We start from the raw sequence: 20,006 nt of genomic DNA, 5'->3' as shown, positions 1-20,006 counted from the left end.
CAATATCCAAAAATAGTTTATTTTAAAATGACAATACATTTCTCAGTTATTTACCCCAGAATGACGTTTCTTCAGTAGAGCATAGTGAACGTAAATAAATGATTCTGTTTCATCCATCAATGACAAAAATCACTTAAGTGTTCAGTAAAACATGTTCACACCATTAGCCGCGTCTTCAATAACCTCGCTTTTGTTTTTCTTCTTTGTCAAGAATAGCCTGTTTTAGACTTAATGCAGCATCCTCAAATTGAGGGTTCAACTCTAAAACTTTCCTGAAATCTTTCATGGCCTCATCAAAGCATCCTGTCCAAAAAGAAAAAAAAAATCTTTCTGTTAACTGCGTAGTCATAAAGCAGAAGAAGGGCTCCTAATCATAGCATCAGCGAGGCTGGAAAAGACCTCTAAGATCACCTTGTCCAACCACCCACCCATCCCCACCATGCCAGACTTGTGGGGTCTGGAGCACAAGTCTTATGAGGAGCAGCTGAGGGAGCTGGGATTGTTTAATCTGGAGAAGAGGAGGCTCAGAGGAGACCTCATTGCACCCTACAACTTCCTGAAGGGAGACTGTGGTGAGGAGGGGTTTGGTCTCTTCTCTCAGGCAACAAGCAGGACCCTAGGAAATGGCCACAAGTTGCACCAGAGGAGATTTAGGTTGGACATAAGCAAGAACTTTTTCTCTCAGAGTGGTCAGGCACTGGAATGGCTGCCCAAGAAGGTGGTGAAGTCACCGTTCCTAGCAGTGTTCAAGAGGCATCTGGATGAGAAGCAATGATACGGTTTTTTAGTGCTTGTGGTAGAAATGGCAATGGGAGGATGGTTGGACTAGATGAACTTGTATGTTCTTTCCAACCTGTGATTCCATGATTATATGCCCACTAACCACGTCCTTCAGTGCCACATCTCCACAGCTCTGGAACACCTCCAGGGATGGCGACTCCCCCAGCTCCCTGGGCAGCCTGTGCCAAATATGCATGTTAGAAGAAATGTTTACTAATATCTGACCTGAACCTCCCCTGGTGCAACTTGAGCCCATTCCCTCTGATCCTGTTGACGTTACCTGGGAGAAGAGGCCGAACCCTACCTCGCTACAACCTCCTTTCAGGGAGTTGCAGAGGGCAGTAAGGTCTCCCCTGGGTCTCCTCCATTCTGAACAACCCCCGTTCCCAGCTGCAGCCCCATCACACTCAGGTTCCAGGTATCTTTCCCCGGCTCGTCGGTCTCCAGGCTCCCGCAGATGGAGCTCTCCAGCCCGGGCCGTCAGTCAGACATCACAACCCCTCCCAGCTCAGACGGAGCTCCCGCCCCTCCCGGCTCAGAGCGGGACCGAGGGCCGCGGTCGGGTCGCTCCGCCCGCCTGGGGTCAGACTGCCCCGGGTCACTCATGGAGGCGGCGCCGTACCCAGCCGGTAGAGCACCAGGCCCCGGTTGTAGTAGGGCACCTCGAAGGCGGGCTGGCTCTGGATGGCGGCCGTGTAATCCTCCATAGCGGCGTCGAAGTCCACCCGGAGGTATTTGATCTGCCCGCGGTTATTGAGGGCGGTGGCGAGATCGCGGCCGGTTCTGCGCGGGGAGAGAGCGGCCGTCAGGGCCGTGGGGCGAGTAGTGCCCCGCACCCACCCCCTCCCTTCCCCGCCGTACCCCGCTCCCCCAGCGATGAAGCGGCCGTACAGCTCCTCCGCCGCCTCGAACCGCCGCGCCGCGAACAGCGCGTGCGCCGCCGCCAGCAGCTCGGCCGAGCCTCCCGCCGCCGCCTCACGCTGCATGGCGGGCTTCCCGCGCGGCGCTGTGTGGAGACTTCCGGGGCGGCGGAGGGGACGGGCGCGCGTGGGAAGGAGGGCCGCGCTGCACGCCGTGGCGCTGCCTGAGGAGAGCCGCCCCGCTTCTGCGGTGACTGGTGCGGCCCGCGACACGAACGGAGAAGAGCCTCGCGTGTCAGAACTGAAAAATATTTAATAAAGTCATTCTACACATAAAGCCGTTGGTTCGTTGTGCAGTAAGATGGATGCGGGACAGGCGGCTCTTGAAATAGCAGGCTTGTCGCTAAATAGAAACGCCGCTTCAGGAAAATGGTAGTAGAAAAATGTGTATAATTCCATCACAATGGTTTCAGCTGAAGAATTGTGCCCTCCAAGAAAAATGGCCAGTTTAACAAAATGCAATCATTTCCTATGGCACTGCAACAATGAAAAGGAGCTCAAATATAATAGAACACTTTGCATGATTCAGAAATTAGGCTCAAAGAATGCTGTTACCTTAAGCCTTTCATACAGAGGAAGAAAGGTTGTTATTTTGAATCATTTCTGTAGCAGTGGCACTATCTGTGAGAGTGCAGAACTGGCAGAGTGGTTTGAAATGTCATACATACAGAAATAACGATTTTTGAAGGTCTTTTCCTAAGATGCAACAGACTGGGAACACACAGTCCTGTCCTCCACTACGCTGAGCAGTGGCACAGAGGACAGAAGTTGTAATTGCTTCTTTCTTTGGCTTTCATACAATGCTTACACACACTGCACATCCAGAATCGATACTCCAGGATAGGGTCTCCTGTTGCAACACATACAGGAAGCTTCCCATCTCCGCTGTTTAAGAAGAGTCATAAAGATTAAAAAACATGGTTTTAAAACAGTAAAATAAATTTTAAAACCCTACATGTATAAATTTGTAAAACACCATAAATACCTTTAACTATGTCTCAATTGTGTGCTTACAGATACTTTGAAAAGTGGTGCTGTTCACCTACAAAATATTGCTTCTCTATTCAGGAATGTGCTTCTTCCTTCTTACTAGCTATTACATCACATAACTGTGTATGCTTAGCAGAACCAAGTATGTAAATTTTCACACAGTGGAATGCACACCCGCAGAACCGTACAGCCAACAAATTAGGACCAGCTGACCCAATGACTAAGAGAAAAGCAGTGAAAGATATATAAAGGTAAGGTCCAGTTAACACCTGCACTACTACTGCATTTATTCCTCTGGAGAATCGACATAAAAGTTATTAGTAGGATTCTGAAAAGTTAAAATGTTACTCACTGAAAATAAAATGGATTCACAAGCAATTTCCATACTCATATATTCCAGGCTTTCAGCAGGAAACAGATGTCAGTGACAGCATTTGGGGTACAGTCACTCCAAAGAATTACATCTTATGACTTTCATATCCTGACCCTTTAACTTGCAGTACTCATCTCTCACCACACAATGTAGGTAATTCACAGAATACTGTACACATAATGGTTAAACTCGTTCACACTTGCATCATTCCACAATGGTGATGTAAACACAGTAACATGATTACCTCAATGGCACATAATATATGATAACATATTTAGTAAAGGTACTCTGTCCATGTATATTTCAAATTAAGATGCTACATCCTTCTGGCCAGTTCCTGGAACATCAACAATCTCAGTTCCCTCTGCACATTTTCCTTCCCCAAATTACAACAGAACAGGCTGCTCAGAGAGGCTGTGGATGCCCCATCCCTGGAGGCGTTCAAGGCCAGGTTGGAAGGGGCTCTGGACAGCCTGGTCTGGTATTAAATGATATTAAAGGTTGGCAGCCCTGCTTGTGGCCGGGGGGCTTGGAGCTTGGTGATCCTTGAGGTCCCTTCCAACCCTGGCCATTCTATGATTCTCTCAAACGAAGCATTTTTTTATGTTCTATGAACTGGCTAACACCTGCCTCATTCTTGCACAGTATTTGGTTTGAGCAAAGACTGCTCAAACATACCATAGCAGGAAAAACAAACAAAAAAACACAGGTTAATATTTTTATATCATACATGTATAACTCACCTCTCGAGAACATCATCCAGATCAGTTTTTTTGTTGTTCTTTGGACAATGTCTTGTGAATATCTCTAGAGCAAGATCTTCATACTGCTGCCTTTGCTCCTGGCTAAGAGTTTCCAAGGATTCTAGTTTAACAAAGGCTTTTGAACAAGTATCAAATGCTCTGTTTGCACATGCACAGACAGCCAAAAGAGAATAGATTTCAACTGCAGGGATAATGTCTTCATAATCTCTCAAATGAAGAGCTAAGAAATGAAAAAAAGAAAATCCAAAGGACATCATTACGTATCTCCTGAGAAATGCAAGCTTCTGAACAAAACAGTCACTATGGATTAGTATTTAGATTAGTATTAGTGCTGCAAATAATTCCACTGGACGACACAAACCAGTCTTTTCACTGACATCATTATAAAGCCTGCATTCGTGATTCCACATATTTAAAAAAATAAACAGAAATAAAGGAAAAGCAAGTGCATTTGAACAGCAACTGAAAGAGCCTTGTTGAGGTTGACACACTTTTTCCTCAAACACTCTAAAAATATTAATAATAATTTTAAAAGAAACCATGTAGAAGTATTTGAAATGGACCTCCAAGATTTGTAGCAAGTAGAAGGCACTATTTATTTCTCTAACTCCCACAGATACTTTAAAAAGCTGCCTACAAGGATGTCCAACATGAATTTAAAAAAAAAAAACAAAACAGTCAATAGAAGGTATAAGGAGACTGTCCAATTTAACCAGGTAATACTTGGGAAGTTACATTTCCATTGTATCCAAAAACATACTTTCCAAGTATCTTGACTGCAGCCAGATTCAGCTACAGTTTGATACATGGCTCTGTTTTAAATCCCATGGATCTAGCAACAACAGAAAAATGTATGAACTGTAGATGAAAGTATGCTCGGTGCATGCCTGTAAAATTAGAGCCGTTTCTTTACATGCTGAGAGAAGAAATCCTACCTGTTTTAAGTGCTGCATCTACACAACCTTTATAGAGCTGTCTCTGTGCAAGTATGAAAAAATGGTAAGCTTCTGCTCCTCGCCAAGCATTGTCTGCAAAGCGATTAGTTGAAGAAAGGACATCTTCTTCCAGCAAACCCGCCAGAGCTGAAGCAGTCTGAAGCAAAGCAGTGTCACAAGTCATTTTTATACAGAAAACGGATACAGTGGGAAATGGTGATACATGAAAAGAACTTTTCTGTATTTGGTGATTGTACCAACTGTTTGTGTTAACTGGAGAAAATATAAATACACGGACCTAAAATGAACGCTGTTGGGCATTTTTGACAGTGCATAAGCAGAACATATGGTGCAGATGTGTATAAATATATTATGTGCACATCTGCAGGCTAGTGCGTACTTTGGATTAATACTGCATTTCAACACCAGATCTCTTAAAACTTTGTTTAAACTCTTTCATTTGTGCACACAAAGATGAAAGTACAAGCATTAAAAAAAAACCACATCCATTTGCTTCCCCCCTATCTGGAGTAGTCTCCCTGCTACATTATAGCCAACTTGAACTAATCTCACTGTGAGATTGACAGTTATTCCTAAACATCAGTAAAGTGAGATTCTCAAAGGAAAAGAAAACCTTAGTATGATTTTTCTTGTTGCAGTGAAAATCTCAGGAACACACACACACACACATTAACCTCAGGCAGAAAAATGTCTATTAGTACAAGTTATTTAAATGTTTTAAAACAGTATATTAAATGGTTTGTTTTCGTGGTACATTTGCTTTAAAGAAATAAACAAAATCTTTCTTCTAGAAAGAAAGGGTGTTATTAAAAAATAACCTAAGGCAGTTTTATTTATTCTGACTAGGGAGCATGTAAGAGTTAATGTGTAGAACTCAAGAAAGGAAAAGACTACCTCTGAACCTTTAACTTTTCCTCTCTGTGCATTCTGCATTTGCTCATGGCATTGCTCCATAAGTAAAGCTGATAATACATAAAGCTTTTTAACTCGCAAAGGCTTTGTTCTTTTCTTTGCCTCTTCATCTGCAATCTGAAAAATCCAACATGAAGGAATTTATTGTAGATATATATACATATATATGTATGCATGTACAAGAAAAATAACAATTCTCTTGGACAGCCACACATTGCACAATCCTCAGAATTTATGCCAGAAACGATTTTGCATTTGAGTGCAATAAATTAGACTGCAAACAGAACTATAAATGAATGTCTCAGAGAAGAATGCACATCATTCTTTATTTGTTTAGCTAACAACTATGTGAAGCCAGATATTCAAAAATTTCAGTGTCACCATTATGTCTGCTGACAATAAAGAAATATTTTTCAACACTGTAGGTTAAGAAATACATTGCCTTCAATAAGAAAGATGCATTTTGAAAGCAACATACATACAGAAAAATATGTATTTACCATAAAAACTGCATATCACTTTTACAGATTTTATAAGCCATGTACACAAGTCTCTTCAGGTAAACCAAATGTAGGAAAAAATCTGCATCTTGAAAGCACAAAAGCATTTTTCAATCGAAGAAAGAAATACCAACATTTAACTGGTACTTCACAACATCATTATTCTTATAAACAAAGAGATAAAACCAGCATAAAACAATGCAGACATTGCATCCAGGCTGGCTTGCTATACACCTTCAAGTAGACAAGGACCTTTCCTGAGGTGCAGTTCATCTCATTCGGAAGAGATGGTCTCAAATCAGGTGGTCTGTGTTCTGAAATTCTCTTCATCACTGGCTAAAGAGAACATCTCTTTCTTAAGGAATTACCCTAGATATCTTAAACTTTAGACATGGATTCATCCTGGCAGTTCCTCTTTAATGGTACATTCCTGTACATTTTTAACAACAAGATAACCCCCCAGAAAATAAATAGCATGGAAATAACTGAGCTTTTGGACTAGCTTTTGATACCTGATATAAAAATAAAATCTGCAATACCTTGAACATGAGCTTAGCTGCTTCAAAGAAGTAATTGGCTTTGCGATAGAGTTCTATTGCATCAAGGATTTTATTCTTTTCCAGTAAATGAGTTGCATATCTTGCTAACAAGGATCCAATCTCTTTCATATTGTGATTTTTAGCCAGCTCCACAGCTTTATTCCACTAGAAATGAAAGCAAACAAAGATGAATCTACATTTTTCAAGGCACTCTCAGAACAAGCTTTCTAATGAATAGTTCACAACAACTGTGCACAATACTTCATTACTATTTAGAATGACTCTACTGTACAATTCAAGTAGAATTCAAGCAAATAGCGTCATTGCCAGTCATGTGATGCAGGAGACTTGTGAAACAAATACTGGACCTTGGTCCAAAACCACACAGAAAACAATTCCTTCTGCTTTGATAAAAGCTTTGCAAAACCATTGCTGCTCATAGTTGGATACGTGGATTTTAACACTTGGATGTTATTGAAACTCAGACTCTCAAAAGCATGTCAGTCTATGAGCTCAAAGCAAACTTCTACACACCTCATTTTTGTCCATGAATTTTCCTGTCTTCAACAGTTTGGCTACTGTGTTTGCCCACAAAGTTGGCAGCACTAAGAAGCCCGGCTCCATCTCATATCCAATAGCTATCCATAAGGTAGGAAATTGTACACATAACACCACCATTAACCAGCCCTCACATTCACACAGATTCCCTCATTGCCATCCTCAGTTTCTCTCATTTGTGTTGACACAGCATACGTGCAAGCAAATCATACTAGAGAACAGCTCCATCTGTGAACACGCTGACAGTTTCTCAGACCAGCTCTTTTCCAGCTACATCCCAGTGCAGCCACAAGTAATTTGTATCTGTAGAAGGAAGGAAAGGAGATACAGAAGCTTCCTAGTTTTCCCCCCAACTGCGTCAGGAGGCAGCACGGACTGGAGCAGAGCCTAGCCCTACAAAGGCCGCAAGGCCACGTACTGTTGTATGCTGAGCTTACCAGAGCATTGCTGTGAATGTACTTAGCACTGCTGTAAATGTACATGCCACTGTTCTTTCGATGGTCTAGCACTCATTTCAAATAACTGGCTTATGAATCAAAGTATAAATTTTTCAGAAGTCTTGAAGAATCATCTGATGCTTAACAAGGATTTGTATTTAACTGGGCAGTAGGATAACAATCTGAATGGTTAGCTGGTATTGCTAAAGCACATCAACTACTGTTGTCCCACCTGGTTAAGATGTACACAGGTATCTACTGCATCCTTTGGTCGATTGCATTTCAGAAAGGCTGAAACAGCTTGTTCACACATCCCCACTCTTACAAACATATGAGCTATATCCTGAAAAAAGCAATAGCACCACATTAAATTAATTTCCATATTTTTCCTATATTGCATAGAAGCTACAACAGGTATGGTTTTTTTAGTTCAATTCCAAACTTTGGATAAGAAGGTTGTTGCACGGATGCTGTGAATACAACATGCGCAGTTGTAAGTCTTCCAGGCAGCATGCTACTCTCACACACTCATTCTGGAATTACACATTGGTTCTGTATTTAAAGAAAACACTGCTTGAAGATTTTCTAATTAAATCACACTAGAAGGACTGTGTTCTTACTACATATTGTCCACTTCACACAACTTTGCTATTACAGATTAAATAGAAAATGCAACATCTTGCCTTATTACACCTACTGAATGACATTAAGTTAGTGTGTTTTACATTTTTCAAGCACTGTGGAATAATCAATCATATTATAGCTTTCAATTAGCCATTGCACAGTAAGTCACGAATTTCCTTCCTTTCAGCAAGGTAGCTCCAATCTTCACTGCACATTAGCATTCCTACCAGAGTTATCATGTGAGAAGTTAAACCAGGAAGAATTTGGGAGGAAAAAAAAATAGTGTATCTTAGATGACAAAATGAAAGCTTAAGGATCCAGCCACAAGGATTAAATTCTTAGAGAAGCATAGCTATCTTAGAGACAAATGCCAGCAAACTGTAACTTAGCAGTGACCACAGAGCCTGATGACCAATCAGATCTATCTGTGGAAGTGGCCAATAATGGAATGATGGAGAATGAAAACAGTAATATTTCAGATCAACACCAACGTAGAATCATTGTGCTTGAATAGGTCATTAGTGCATTCCTTGTTTTGCTCCTTCCCAAGATGGGATACTTCAAATAAAAAGTTAAACATAAGACAATGAGACAATCAGACAATACTTCTTGCTTACAGGGAGTAACTTATTATTCTCTGGAAGTGAGTTAGCCAGATTCTCTAGTCCTTGGTAGTCCTCTAGCATGTAGTAGCATTCAGCTAAACGTTCCTGGTTCCGTCCTTGTACATAATACTGTACAGCATTTAACCTAATAAAGAAAAAACATGAATGTGGTACAATCAGACATATAAGCCAAACTTCAAACTGGGTAAGCCTTTTGTGTCTGTAAATTTAAAATGACCTTTTAAATGGGTAACTTTGCTCAAGATCTTTAGTAACTAAAATTTCTCTTTTTCTAAAATGCACTGCATGTTTTACTTTTCAGAAATCACTACGCTGAAGTAGCAGTAAGATTCATTTTCTGACTAGCATAAGGTTAAGATGCCAATGAACCTGAAAATCGTATTCCCACATCTGCACAGATCATGCCTGATAGTCACCAGCAACTCAGAGCAAAACTGAAAGTTGAGCACCTCTGTACTTTAAAACATGAGCACTACGACCTCCAACACCAACCTCTTAATTGCCCATATTATCTAGAAATAAACTTACAGAATCTACTCACAAGCTTTTAACTAATTTGGGACAAAGTCTTTCTAGTAGTGCATTTTGCATAACTGTAATAATTAGTGGAGCTTTGGCAGAATGCTCTGGATGCTTACAATACACGTAAGTTTAAAAAGTAACAAGGAAAGTGTATGAAGGTCTCATTGCCACTTATTAACCACTAAGACATGACTTCTCAGGTAAGTCCCTGATGGCAAAACATGTTTTGGGGAAATACCATTTGCATGCAGTTCTTAATACACTCATGAGTACTTAGTTTTGTCAATGTCTGGAGACATATCCATGTCAGACAGATCTCTGGACCTTCTCAAATGCCCCTAATTTTAGATGTTCTAGAAAATCTGTGGATTTGAAATTCACTGTTATTTAGTACCTTCTTCCTGTTTGTTTGTTTTTTTAATATTCCATACCCACGCTAGTATCACTGTCTCTGCTTTGGTTTTTGTTTTGTTTTCTCTCCCTCCTTTCCTCCCTCCCTTCTTTGAAGTGACCAGACTTCTGGCAGTACTGAGATTTGTTTTTTCCTTCATTCTTTAGACAGCTGATCAACAGCTCTCAGATGTAAAGGCGTTAAATCTCATCATTACAGAATCATCCGATGTATTACTCTGACTTTCCTTATTTCTGTCCCTTCTCATAATTTAAGTCTTGTCATTTATCATTTCCTTTGTATTTTCCTCCTTACTAGCTCCCCTACAGAACATACAGAACATACCACTTCTGACGGTCTGCAAAATAATCTCCAATAGCATTGTGTGCTTGTTCAAGAAGGGCATCATCCGAGTCACCAGAGCCAGTTTTCAGTAGCTGCAGAACTCGAAACCAATCTCCTAGTTTTATTCGTAGTCCAATGGCAAGATCTCTGACATAAACAGAAAACAGCAGGAAAAGGCAAATTAGCTAACAAAAAATCTTGAGGCAAGGCTCCAAAAATATTTTCACATTCATAATCCATACCACAGTGATCACAGTGATCCCTGATACCTCGTGCAATTTAAACTATGTTCCAAGTAAATACATGAGCTCAAAAGAGCTCATAGACTACATCATGCAAATACACTTCCCTATCAGTCACACGACTGCATGAAGAACACTGAATTACAGTTGGCAATTCAATTGCCAAATGTCAGGTCTCCTCTTGCTCTGTATACCTTTCATCTTCCACTGCTGAAAAGCAGAAGGGGAGGGAATGGCCAAGGGGAAGGAATATGAATGATGAAGGATGACATCTAACAAGGTTCATTTCAGAGAGTCAATTCAAGATGACTCTGAAAGAAGGAAAAAGACTTGGGAGTAATCTTTCCTTTGTATTATTCGTGCATATTTATGTGACCCACTCTGTATCTGTCTAGCATATTTTTCCTACCATGTAACACTGAAACTGTTTTGTGTGAAAATGCAGTAATTCTGCATGTGGATAGAAAATAAGTGGGAGAGAGACACAACCCCATTTTAAAATGCTCTAAATTTACCAGTGAGCTGAATAGTGAGATACCAAATCAGTACAGTCTGTTAAGTAAAAACTTCTATCAAAAACATTTCAAATGCGTTTGAAAAATATGTTTCAGCCTAATCTATGGTAGGTCTTCGTCAAGAATTTTCTAGTGGTGTGTAGGAACACAGGGCAATACGGAATTGCATGCTTGCAGCTGGAGAATAAGACATTCTACTGCTGAAGAAATCAACAACAACAACAACAAGGCCTGCCTTTGCCTCCTACACTCCTAAAGGAATCAAATATCTCCTCAGTCACACGTTAAGAAATATGTCATTTCTGGAAATCAACATTTCTGGGCAAGTGAAGGTCTTACAAGACATTCCACCTCTCCAGAACAACATACTCTCATGGGCTCAATACATGAAAACTTTTCCATCACTAGGATCTAACATGCACCTTTCTCTAGCTTCTGCTTTTTCTCCTTCTGCATTTCATACTGGGGAAGAGGGATGTTCCTCATTCTTACATCATAAAAGAAGAATGACATTTTCCACCAACATTCCCTTTCCTTTCTTTCATGACTTCATTAATCAAAGCTTAAACATTTCATCTGTTCAGAAGTTTGGACACTGTGTTCAGGGACATGGTTTAGTGAGAACTATTGGTGATCAGTGGATGGTTGGACTGGGTGACCCTGTGGGCCTTTTCCAACCTTGGTGATTCTAAGTGACTCACGTGTCTTTTCATGTCTGATCATCAGCTTCAGGCTGCATTACACAACTGCTGCTATTACAGAAAAAGGACAATGAGGAACACAGTGCTCAACCCTGTTACTCAGCATTAATTTATAATTTTCAGTAATACTGTCATTTAGTTTTGTTCTTCTTTTCATTCCTCAGCAAAAATTCCACTGGCCCACAGTCCTTTCTGTCTCTCCTAAGATTAACGTTAATCAGAAACTTCACTGTTTGTACACGTAATTCAAAAGAGTGCTACTTGGCAACTAGCTGAGAGCAACAATGCATAAATTAAATATTAGTTGTAAGACTTTGGTATTTTTGGATTCCCAGAGGAAACATCTACAAAATATTTTCTAAAAACATGTAGAAAAAACAGCACTACCTAGAGCAGCTCAGAATTTTCAGATGATTTGGAATGCTCTGGTTCACATAAGGAATTGCTTACATATCAATATAACAAAGTTCTTCCTATCTGATGTTATTCTGTCTTTCCAGCAACTGGTTCTCAATGCTAAACCAGTCGTTCCTTATATGGGTATTTGTTTTCCAAGACATTTTTTGCTTTATTTGCTGCTGAGATGACCACATGCAATTACCTTCTGTCCATATCCAGATACATTCTTTCAGCTTCTTCAAATCTGCTGAAATAGGCTGCCACTTCTGCCTGCTTCATTGACTCGCTCTGCAGGTTGCCTAGGCGCTTCACAAATCTGATACCTTGATAATCCTTGCAGCGCACAAAAGCTTGTTCAGCAGTCTGCAGATCTAGCTTCTGAAGGGCAGCTTCAGCCAGGAGACGCCTGTGTGAAAAACAAATGCAACACATAGAAAAGCAGCTATACATCAAATAAGCTGAGGGAACTGGGATTGTTCAGTCTGGAAAAGAGGAGGCTTGGGGTAGACCTTATTACTCTCTACAGTTGCCTAAAGGAGGTTGGAGCAAGGTGGGGGCCAGCCTCTTTTCCCAGGTAACAGCAACAGAATGAGAGATAATGGCTTCCAGGTGCACCAGGGGAGGTTCAGGTTGGGTATAAGAAAATATTTATTCTCCATAGGAGTGGAGAGGCACTGGAACAGACTGCTCAGGAAAGTGTCACTGTCCCTGGGGGCGTCCAAGAACCACGGAGATGTGGCACTGAGGGACAAGGTTAGTGGGCATGGTGGGGATGGGTTTATGGTTGGACAAGGTGATCTTAGAGGTCTCTTCCAACCTTAATGATTCTATTATTCCAACCCCTGAGATATGGGACATTAGCTAGATTTCCAGAACTGTTTTCACATGTTTATTCTTACAAGTTTGCTGTGCAGGATTTAAATTCAGTTTAATAGTCAAGTTTAACTTGTTAAACTTGTTTAACTAAGTTACCTTCCTCAGATTATTTCATTTTGAAAGGATATGACAAATTATGATTGATGCACCCTCCCCATTCTCACTTCATTCCTTTACAGCCTGTCCTAAATGGTCCATGGTATAGTTATGCACACTTAGGAGGAAAAACCTTTCTTGCCTTCTAGAAAAACATACCACACAGCCTGAAAACACACCAATTCCAGAAGAGGCAGGGAGCCAGGCTTGCAGGGGGACTGCAAGGTTCTCTTCAGGTCTTACATCAGCACTAAAAAACCCCTTTGTAGATGATTCAGCTTCAGTGTAACAGCATTCCCTTTTAGAACAGCAGCCCTTCAGACTGCAGCAGAGTACTGCTACTGCTTATCATTATTATTATTATTTTTTTAAATAACGATTCTCATTAAATTGTATGCTGATTGGCTGCTAATAATTTGAGGGCTTTTTTTTTTTTCCACTTAGTGGATAGTTAGATCTGTCTGAAAAAGAAGACTACAAAGGAAAGAAAACATTTAAGCAAAGAAAGTTGGCTTTATTTTATTTTACCAAAGTCTGGGATGTGGATTATCTTCTATGAACTGGGAAGATTCCTCAATTCCAACTTCTTCAATCAGTGCTCGACTGTCTCGTAATGATCGAATCTCAAAATTGATGATGTAATCTTTGTTAGGGCGTTCAGGATTCTAACATAATAAGAAAATGAGAAAAACATTTTTATTCTGTCACGTTTACTCTCACCCATCAATGGCATCTACTGTTCAAATCAGTTAGACACCAACTCTTCCCACTAAATAAAACTCATTATACTTACCTTTAGTATTTCATCCAGAAGAACAGATTTGATTTCTAAATCTTCAAAGTTGCAAATATATCCAGAAGTTTGTATAGGTTCCTTAAAGTAAAACAGTTAAAAGGGAATTAACCTGTATTCTAATTACATTCTAAACAAATTTTTAATGTACGTAAAAAGTCTTCCCCCTTTTCCAAACTCGGATTTGACTGCTTTTCCAACAGGAAATAAAACCATTGTCGTTAGTGACAATCTCATATACACAGACATAATTAAAAATCCTGGTATTTATAACCAGATTATGACGAAAAGATAAAGGAACAACATCTGGACTCGCCCAAACCACCATTACAAATACCTTTATTAAAATTGGGTTTCCTGTTTCTGAAGCATGTTATTATTTTTAGGAGCATAATTTGTGTAAGGAAGAAAAGGATAGCAGGCATTTTTTATTTTTTAATCTTTGCAGGTCTGATAGTTTATTTCACACTTATTTCATCTTAAACAAGACCCTAGCATCAGAACTGACGAGATGTTGAGATGTCCAGTTATTGATTTATATGAAGATTATTGATATCAAAATATTTATTAAACTGCAAGCATAAAAATAATTCTATTCAACACAAAGCCATTATCTTAGACTGAACTCGTAAACTGAGTCGTTCGTTTACATTTACCTCTGGATCCAAGTTTCTGAAAACATACATTCTTGTTTTCTCCATCACTGCAAACAAATCTGGATTATCTTTGGCCCATTTCATATCCCAGACATCTTTGCGTTCCAGTTTGAGCTGCTCTCCAATCACCTGCTGCCCAGTACTGCTTATGACTCGTGCATCCAAGTCAAAGAAAGTCAAAACACCTGAAAGGTCTATGATAGCAACACGGCTGCAGAACAGGGGAGAAAAAACAAACAAAACAACGGAGTAATAAAAGGACAGCTAAGTAACACTATTCAAAGCTGCACATCTGAAATAAGTTTCCTGAAGTGGCACACTCAGGCCAAATTTCCCTCTAAACCAACTCCAAGGTTTCAGCAAGATGCCTGTGATTTTCATTGATCTGTACAGCAGAGAGAGACTAGAAACATGGAAAAGAGGCCTTCATCTTCTCCTTCTGGATCTGGCCCTGGACTGTACTGACCTGTGCCTGTTTTTTATCCAGCACTCTGAAGATGCTTCGTAATTCAGATAAAAAATTTAGTAAAACACAGGTTCAGCTTCTGACTACACCGTTTTCTTGGCAGAACCTAAAATTAAGAATTTAACATATATGCTTTTCTTTATTTAGTAGGAGGCAGATTCCTAAATTAAAAATATAGTGCAATGATCCAGAGTGTTCAGCCCTGAAACAGGATTTCTATTACTACTAAGGATTTTTTTTTTCTAGATAATAGTATATATAATCCAATTAATCTTTTCCCTATATTTTAAATGATGTCAAATACAATTTCTAAAGGGCTACATTTGAAAATTTACAGTTACATACATTATCAGTGAATGACAGTAGCCTCTATTTACTGTCAGTCATTTACTGCAGTGCTGTTTTAAAAGCATTTTTTAAGAATATTCAATATTGAATTGTATTTGACAACCTTAATCTTCATTATAATTTCAAAAACAATCCAATTAACTTGGAAAACCTTGTCAATCTGACTATTTTCCAGTAATACAAAACCATTTAGGAAGGTAACAGCTTGGGTTCAAAACAAAACTAATGCAGATCTGGCTTGGTCATTGGTAGCTTTTTAAGTGAATCAATCTATTTTCGGTCTATAAATGAAGATATCTACACTTTTGTTACAAATTTTGTTTGCAATTATAAAGTTCTTTTGAAGTGATTAAAATTGTCTTATGAGTGCTCATTAGTGTATTTTTGCCTTTTCTGTCAAGATCCTCTAATTCTCCCGGGGGAAGGGGAACCAAAGGCACTGTTAAACATTAAAGGTTGTCTACCAAGTAGAATGCAGCTTCAGTATTGGCTTAAGAAAAGCTTTAGCAGGAAATCCTGCTAGGAGCTTTACCACCAACTACAGTTTGCAACAGTGGAAAACAAACACGGGACAAAGAAGGTTTCTAGGCATTAGGAGGACAGAAATAAAAAGAAACCTCAGAGGTATGAAGTTTCATGTTATGACATACTTTCATCAATTCCTGACTCGTGTTTGGTTTATCTTTTAACAGAAATTTTCCCTTGTATGTTTCCTTACAGACCTTAAAGAGTGCAGTACACAATGAAGCTTTACCAACTCAGCCTCTTACAGCAGACTGACCAGTAAGAAATAAAGAAATCATTAATAGCCAATAAATTAAGTAATTTATATTGAAGTAAAGTTAGTGCATTATTAGCAATGTTTTCACCAAATGCAGTAGTTTAGTTTAAAACTGTTTGCCTTTGTTAGAAGCAGACCTGTATCTTACCTAGAGTTGCAGTTCAAAGACAGCTGATGTGCCCGACAATTCAGGGTATACTTCTGAATTAAGCCGACATTAGGAAGGCTGTATCTGTAAACAGTGCCAGATTCCCTTCCCTAGAGAAAAGCATTTTTTAAGAATTTTTCTATGAATAAACAGCTTAACACAGTTTTTTTTATATGCTGTTCTAGACTGAAGAGCTCTTGGATGAGTGGCTGAACCAATGTGGGAAGAGGCAACGTCATCACTCTGGAGTTCTTAATTCTGCTATTTCAAGAAAATAATTTCTTAAGAGGCTATAAGTTAAAGATCTGCTTAAATAAGGTGTTAAAACACAGTCATGTGGAACAGCCCAGGCAGGTTATTTTACCTGCTGCTAAAGCCTTACTTTGGAAGATAGTCTGTCATTTTAAAGGCAGCCCAAACATCATTCCTGTCCTTTTTTTTTTTTTTTCCCCATCCAATTCACCTGGAAAGATCCTCCTTGCCTTTCACATCTTTGACTTTTTTCATATATGTATACCCTATAAATTGAAAGGCAGATTTGGCTAGAAGAGTTAGAAAGGTTTGACCACTGTAACACACATTATTGCATCAACTAATGACTTTCACACTTTCTCCATCTGTTTTCTTTCCTGTGTCTCAGTGTGTCTCAGTCTAATTCATTCAAAAGATGTCAAAAAAAAAAAAATCACTAGAGTAGGAGCACGGAAAGCATTTTAAGTATGACTGCTCGTGACTTAACTGCACAAGAGTCCCGCCTACAAAAGCAAGTGGCAACTAGAGGTTGTTTTAACCCCCTAACTTACCACAAGCAGTATCTTATCAGATGCTGTAATTGCACAAATTGGATCTCTCGTTCCCTGAAAGCATACAAACAACACCAACACTTGTTTAATATTGCAATAGGAGTGAACCTCTACAGAAAAAAAAAAAAAAAAGAGTTATGCTGCCAAGTGTTTACACAAAAAGGGGCTATCAAGCTTTATCACTGTACAATAAATGGAGGGTTTATGGTATCAGTAGCCTTTGGTATGGGAAACATGGTAACAGTAAGAGTTTCCTTCTGGAGCCCATTAATTCTCCAGAATACACAATACACTTTTTCGCTGCATTTTACACAGTTTGATGTACATTTCTAGTAATACATAGTGATACAATAACATTTTACTAACCAGATGCAACACTAACATTTTTGTACAAAAAGTAGAAGAAAATAAAAAGACCCATTAACAAAAACCCAAGCAAATATATACAGCAATGCCAGCTACTGCTTTCAAGCTACCAGTGATACCATAATAAACAAGTTAAAAACAAGGCTCACTTCGAAAGCTTTACTGTAATCAAGGTGTCCATCTCCAGATCCTGAAGGAGTGTCATCAATATGATAAATCCTGTGAAGGAAGGAGAAAAAGTGCCTCTGAAGATAGAAGGGTCATTTTTGTTAGAATACAGGTATCATCAAACCTTGGAGAAGGAACCACTGTAACCAGAAAAAAAAGTATAAAAGCTAAGCCTGTTCTTGTGTTCCAGAAGTGCTCCCCCAGTAACCCTGCTTTCAGTTGATACAGACATGGCACTTGCTTTCACCTTCACTACACGATGGCCCATAATGTCAGTTCCATATGATCTACAGTCCTTCATTCTGCAACAAGATCCTGCAAATGATCAATCATCTCAGTGTCTCCTTTCAGATACTATATTTTCCTCATGCTCTTTTCCATTACTTAGGAAGAATGTCACTATCACGTCCACAAAACTTACATATTGCTATATTCAAAACTTTATCAGAACTCTTCTGCCTTAAAAAGTAAAAGCATTAGAAAGAGGAAGTCAATGTAACTAAGTTAACATAACATGAGCATAGAGTTATTATATGAAGTAATTATTTTGGATGGGCAGATGATAACAACTTTGGCTTGTTTAGTTTGAGAACAGGCCATACAGGATTAGAGGCCAAAGACACAGTAGGGCAAAATTCTATTTAGAGAATAGCTGGACAGAATATGCCCTAACAGCCACTGACACAGAAGTAATGATTAAAGTTATCAGAGTGAATATAATTGCTGAGAAATTAAGGCTACAGAGAAGACAAAAACCCATATGCATCAGACATGCAGCTCTGTAAAGGAGGCATTCACAGGTAGCAGTGACAGTAAGCAGAAAACTAATTGGAAAAAAAGACTAAGAGATCTGGATAATAGCTGTGCATTTGTCATGAAAAACTACACTTAACAATTTTGAGTAGGAGAACAATAATGAGGAGTTCATACTTTAGGTATGGGAGAATCCACTTTTATCAAAATCATATTTATGCAAAAGAAAGAACATGAAAAAGCCTGGAGACAAACCTTTCCCTGCCTTCTTTTCTGGTCCGTGCCACCTGATTAATCTCCATTGCTGTGAGCTTCTTGGCGATGCGATATTGCCAGATGTAAAACGCTTCTTTGGAAGCTGCTACCACGTGTGTTCTGGTCATTGCGACAAACAACGGCCCTGTTATGAAATGCAAACGGTTGTAAACTTAGAGCAGCAGGTACTGGACTAGGTAGGAACTTGTTATTTTTTTTTCCAAATGTATGAAATTGTATCTCCACAGGATAAAAGACCAAAAAAAAGAAAAAAGAAAGAGTAGATTTACTTCATTGCAAATAAGTTAATAAATTCCAGAAGTTCTTTCAAGGCACTGCTTTTATAATTAATATTTTTCTCCCCATTATTCCAGCACTTTTCCTTTTCCTTAATGCGAGTCCAACTCCCCTGCAATGAGCAGAGACACCACAGGCAGTCTAGGATCAGGCAGCCCTGGGCCTTACCAGCCTTGCCCTGAATGTCCCCAGGGACGGGGCATCCACCACAAAGACAGGTAACCTGTTTCAGTGCCTCATCACTTTCCCTGTAAAGATTTTTTCCTCATGTCCAACCTAAATCTGCCCTTTGTAACCTTGAAGCCATTTCACCTTGTTCTATCACCACAGAATCTGCTAAAGAGTCTGATCCATTCTTTCCTGTAGCTCCCCTTCAGATACTGAAAGGTATCCAGACATCACTGCAGAGGGAAAGCCAAGGTTCTTTTCTACTTTATCCTTAAAACCAGAAAGGCAATGTCTCATTCCATCTGTCAATGTTTGGTGGATACAGGCACTCAAGCCATCACATTATTCTTTATACTACACTGTCTTGGTTTTATCATGGCTTTTTCTTTCACGTTTTTTTGAGTTCTGAAAATCAAAAATCAAGAATCAGCACATAAAATACATAGGAAAAAAATCAGAAATTAATAAATAATCCCTCAGTGTCTTCAAACTCGACACTTCAATCAATATGCCACCAGACAAGCTGAGCAAATTCCATTTTACAGCCCTGTCTGTTAGTGAAGTGTGTTGCAGACAACATGGTGTAAGCACAAAATCTAATTCTTTTGCAATGAATCTCTCCACTTTTTCCTTATATTAGCAGAGGATGGAACTCTGGGGGGTGCTATAGGCCTGCCATAAGGTAGAATGGCACTATGATGGACAGACTGGGGAAGACTGGTTGAACAGACTTCATTTCTCTGAAACCAAGAGGATTTTGATAAGCTACCTAATAGCTGTTTAATGCTTTTTAGTATAAATGTCAGTACTGGATGAGAAGGCTGAGAGGCAATGCTTAACGTGTGAGCAGTAGCACAGATACAGCAGTTGTTTACATTTCATGAAATCAGTGTATTTCATTTACCTGTAACACAACTCAGTGATTAGTTTTGTGCTCA

At 39.4% G+C, this 20,006-nt stretch overlaps 2 protein-coding genes across 2 annotated transcripts in view; both read right to left on the bottom strand.

Moving 5' to 3' along the window:
• TTC32 (tetratricopeptide repeat domain 32) lies at positions 1–1,769 on the bottom strand. The gene is made up of 3 exons (XM_042826050.1): positions 1,642–1,769; positions 1,403–1,563; positions 1–303 (listed from the first exon to the last, which is right to left on the bottom strand). Exons 1-3 carry the CDS (start codon positions 1,764–1,766, stop codon positions 176–178), a joined length of 414 nt encoding a protein of 137 aa, XP_042681984.1. The 5' UTR covers positions 1,767–1,769; the 3' UTR covers positions 1–175.
• Positions 1,770–1,933: 164 nt separating this feature from the next.
• The window catches only part of WDR35 (WD repeat domain 35), a 37,289-nt gene continuing 19,216 nt past the window's right edge, over positions 1,934–20,006 (bottom strand). Inside the window, exons 12-27 of the mRNA XM_042826039.1 lie at positions 18,604–18,748; positions 17,577–17,646; positions 17,062–17,115; positions 16,259–16,368; positions 14,516–14,726; positions 13,860–13,940; positions 13,595–13,731; positions 12,297–12,500; positions 10,238–10,384; positions 8,971–9,103; positions 7,962–8,072; positions 6,735–6,899; positions 5,678–5,812; positions 4,763–4,919; positions 3,807–4,047; positions 1,934–2,585 (exon numbers count right to left, since the gene is read on the bottom strand). Coding sequence (XP_042681973.1) covers positions 2,438–2,585; positions 3,807–4,047; positions 4,763–4,919; positions 5,678–5,812; positions 6,735–6,899; positions 7,962–8,072; positions 8,971–9,103; positions 10,238–10,384; positions 12,297–12,500; positions 13,595–13,731; positions 13,860–13,940; positions 14,516–14,726; positions 16,259–16,368; positions 17,062–17,115; positions 17,577–17,646; positions 18,604–18,748 — 2,249 coding nt within the window. The 3' untranslated portion in view covers positions 1,934–2,437. The remainder of the gene's footprint in view (positions 2,586–3,806; positions 4,048–4,762; positions 4,920–5,677; positions 5,813–6,734; positions 6,900–7,961; positions 8,073–8,970; positions 9,104–10,237; positions 10,385–12,296; positions 12,501–13,594; positions 13,732–13,859; positions 13,941–14,515; positions 14,727–16,258; positions 16,369–17,061; positions 17,116–17,576; positions 17,647–18,603; positions 18,749–20,006) is intronic.

The sequence above is a fragment of the Centrocercus urophasianus genome, unplaced genomic scaffold (assembly GCF_019232065.1).
Source record: "Centrocercus urophasianus isolate 14NV4802_14NV808 unplaced genomic scaffold, USGS_Curo_1.0 seq_10, whole genome shotgun sequence".
In the NCBI taxonomy this organism is placed as follows: domain Eukaryota; kingdom Metazoa; phylum Chordata; class Aves; order Galliformes; family Phasianidae; genus Centrocercus; species Centrocercus urophasianus.
Note: the sequence above shows the minus strand (reverse complement) of the source record. Positions and strands in the feature narration are given on the sequence as shown.

Coding starts and splice junctions, on each gene's coding strand:
- TTC32 (XM_042826050.1), bottom strand. CDS start 1,766: ATGCAGCGTGAGGCGGCGGCGGGAGGCTCGGCCGAGCTGCTGGCGGCG. Junction 1,564..1,641: donor TTCATCGCTGGGGGAGCGGG/GTACGGCGGGGA, acceptor CTCCCCGCGCAG/AACCGGCCGCGATCTCGCCA. Junction 304..1,402: donor CCTGGTGCTCTACCGGCTGG/GTACGGCGCCGC, acceptor CTTTTTGGACAG/GATGCTTTGATGAGGCCATG.